Source organism: Limulus polyphemus, unplaced genomic scaffold, assembly GCF_000517525.1.
Source record: "Limulus polyphemus unplaced genomic scaffold, Limulus_polyphemus-2.1.2 Scaffold1572, whole genome shotgun sequence".
Taxonomy (NCBI): Eukaryota; Metazoa; Arthropoda; class Merostomata; order Xiphosura; family Limulidae; genus Limulus; species Limulus polyphemus.
The window spans coordinates 237,285-239,064 of record NW_013667182.1 but is presented as its reverse complement, the minus strand read 5'-3'; the positions used below and the strand labels follow the sequence as shown (position 1 = coordinate 239,064).

General features: G+C 31.2%; 1 protein-coding gene across 2 annotated transcripts in view; it reads left to right on the top strand.

Annotated features, from left to right (window-relative positions):
• LOC106464154 overlaps window positions 1-1,780 on the top strand; it is a 41,908-nt gene that overhangs the window by 17,437 nt on the left and 22,691 nt on the right. For both annotated transcript variants that reach the window (XM_022391842.1, XM_013924275.2), the window contains exon 3: window positions 740-905. In XM_022391842.1, the coding sequence (XP_022247550.1) occupies window positions 740-905 (166 nt within the window). The remainder of the gene's footprint in view (window positions 1-739; window positions 906-1,780) is intronic.

The window sequence follows — 1,780 nt, the reverse complement described above, 5'->3', positions numbered from 1 at the left end:
ATAGTACCACTCTAGTTATATACCACTCTAGTTATAGTACCACTCTAGTTATATACCACTCTAGTTATAGTACCACTCTAGTTATATACCACTCTAGTTATATACCACTCTAGTTATATACCACTCTAGTTATAGTACCACTCTAGTTATATACCACTCTAGTTATAGTACCACTCTAGTTATATACCACTCTAGTTATAGTACCACTCTAGTTATATACAACTCTAATTGTATACCATTCTAGTTATATACCACTCTATTTATATACCACTCTAGTTATAGGAGTGGTATATAACTAGAGTGGTATAGTTATATCCCACTCTAGTTATATACCACTCTAGTTATAGTACCACTCTAGTTATATACAACTCTAATTGTATACCATTCTAGTTATATACCACTCTAGTTATATACCACTCTAGTTATAGTACCACTCTAGTTATATACAACTCTAATTGTATACCATTCTAGTTATATACCACTCTAGTTATAGTGCCTCAAATGCTTGAGAAAGGTTGAACACATACGTCACGTCCAACAACTTTTGTTGGAATTGAATAATGAATCGTTACTTCTTTCTCTTGAATAATCAAGTCAAGAGTTTGTATGATTTTACTTGTTAATATTTATTTAATTACACGAAGCTGACATAAATTCTCCCTGCAAATGATGTCACAGACTAATATTTATAAAAATCTGACAAAGTTTGATACTTCGTAATTTTTTTTTTATGAATTAGGAATGGGACAAATTGAAAGGAAAGTACAATCCAAGAATTCCAGGATATTGGACTTTGTCTAAACAGAGGTTTAGAAACACTCATCGTAAACTAGAAATGCTTGGCAAGATCGTAAGGCTTCAAAGTAGAAGAGGATACCGAAAGTATAAGATATGCTGTAATTCTGGTACACAGTTCAATTTACTATTATATATATATCTTCGTTTCGCAAGTCTGAACCCTTGTTTATCCCCCTTTCTTTTCATGTATACATTACATCTTATACGTTATGTAATATTTCAAGGAAGGTTTCACTCTGAGTTATTTCTAATAACATAATACATTGTTATGGAAGACCAAATGACAATCAATATTATTCTCCTCTAGTCACCAGTTTCTCTGCCACGAAATGAAGTCAGAAAAATAAAATCCTTGCAAAAGAGATTCTTGACATTTCATAAGAATATCTTCTGAGATTTCACACATTAAAAATATCATAAGAAATATAAATATTCAAAATTGGTTAACCATTGTTTTACACATTAGTATATAAATAAATATGTTAGTGTTGCCTGCCTGATATAGTGAGTTTGTTTTACAGAAATACGTCAATTAACCAACTCATAAAAAATCATTCGGACTTATTTCGACAAACTGTCACAAGGAATATTAGTCTAGAAAGTGTTACATAAGGACTTGAGCTTAGACTTATTCATAAAGAACGCGAATATTCAATACAATATATATATCGTTCTGTCTTTGGTTTGTAATAGCAATAAGAACCAAATCATTTAAATATATTGGTTCCTATATGTTTTTATTGATTACGTTCTGTAAAGGTTTGCACTTGCATGTATATAAACCATCAGTACAGTGTTCAATCTCAACTAGGGTTTTAAGACAATAAATGGCCTGATGTAATTTATTTTAGGTATTTCATATAGAACAAGTCAAATTAATAGACTACTGATTGAAATGTTTGTTTGTTTGTTTTGAATTTCGTGCAAAGCTACACGAGGGCTATCGGGGCTAGCCGTCCCTAATTTAGCAGGGTAAGACTAG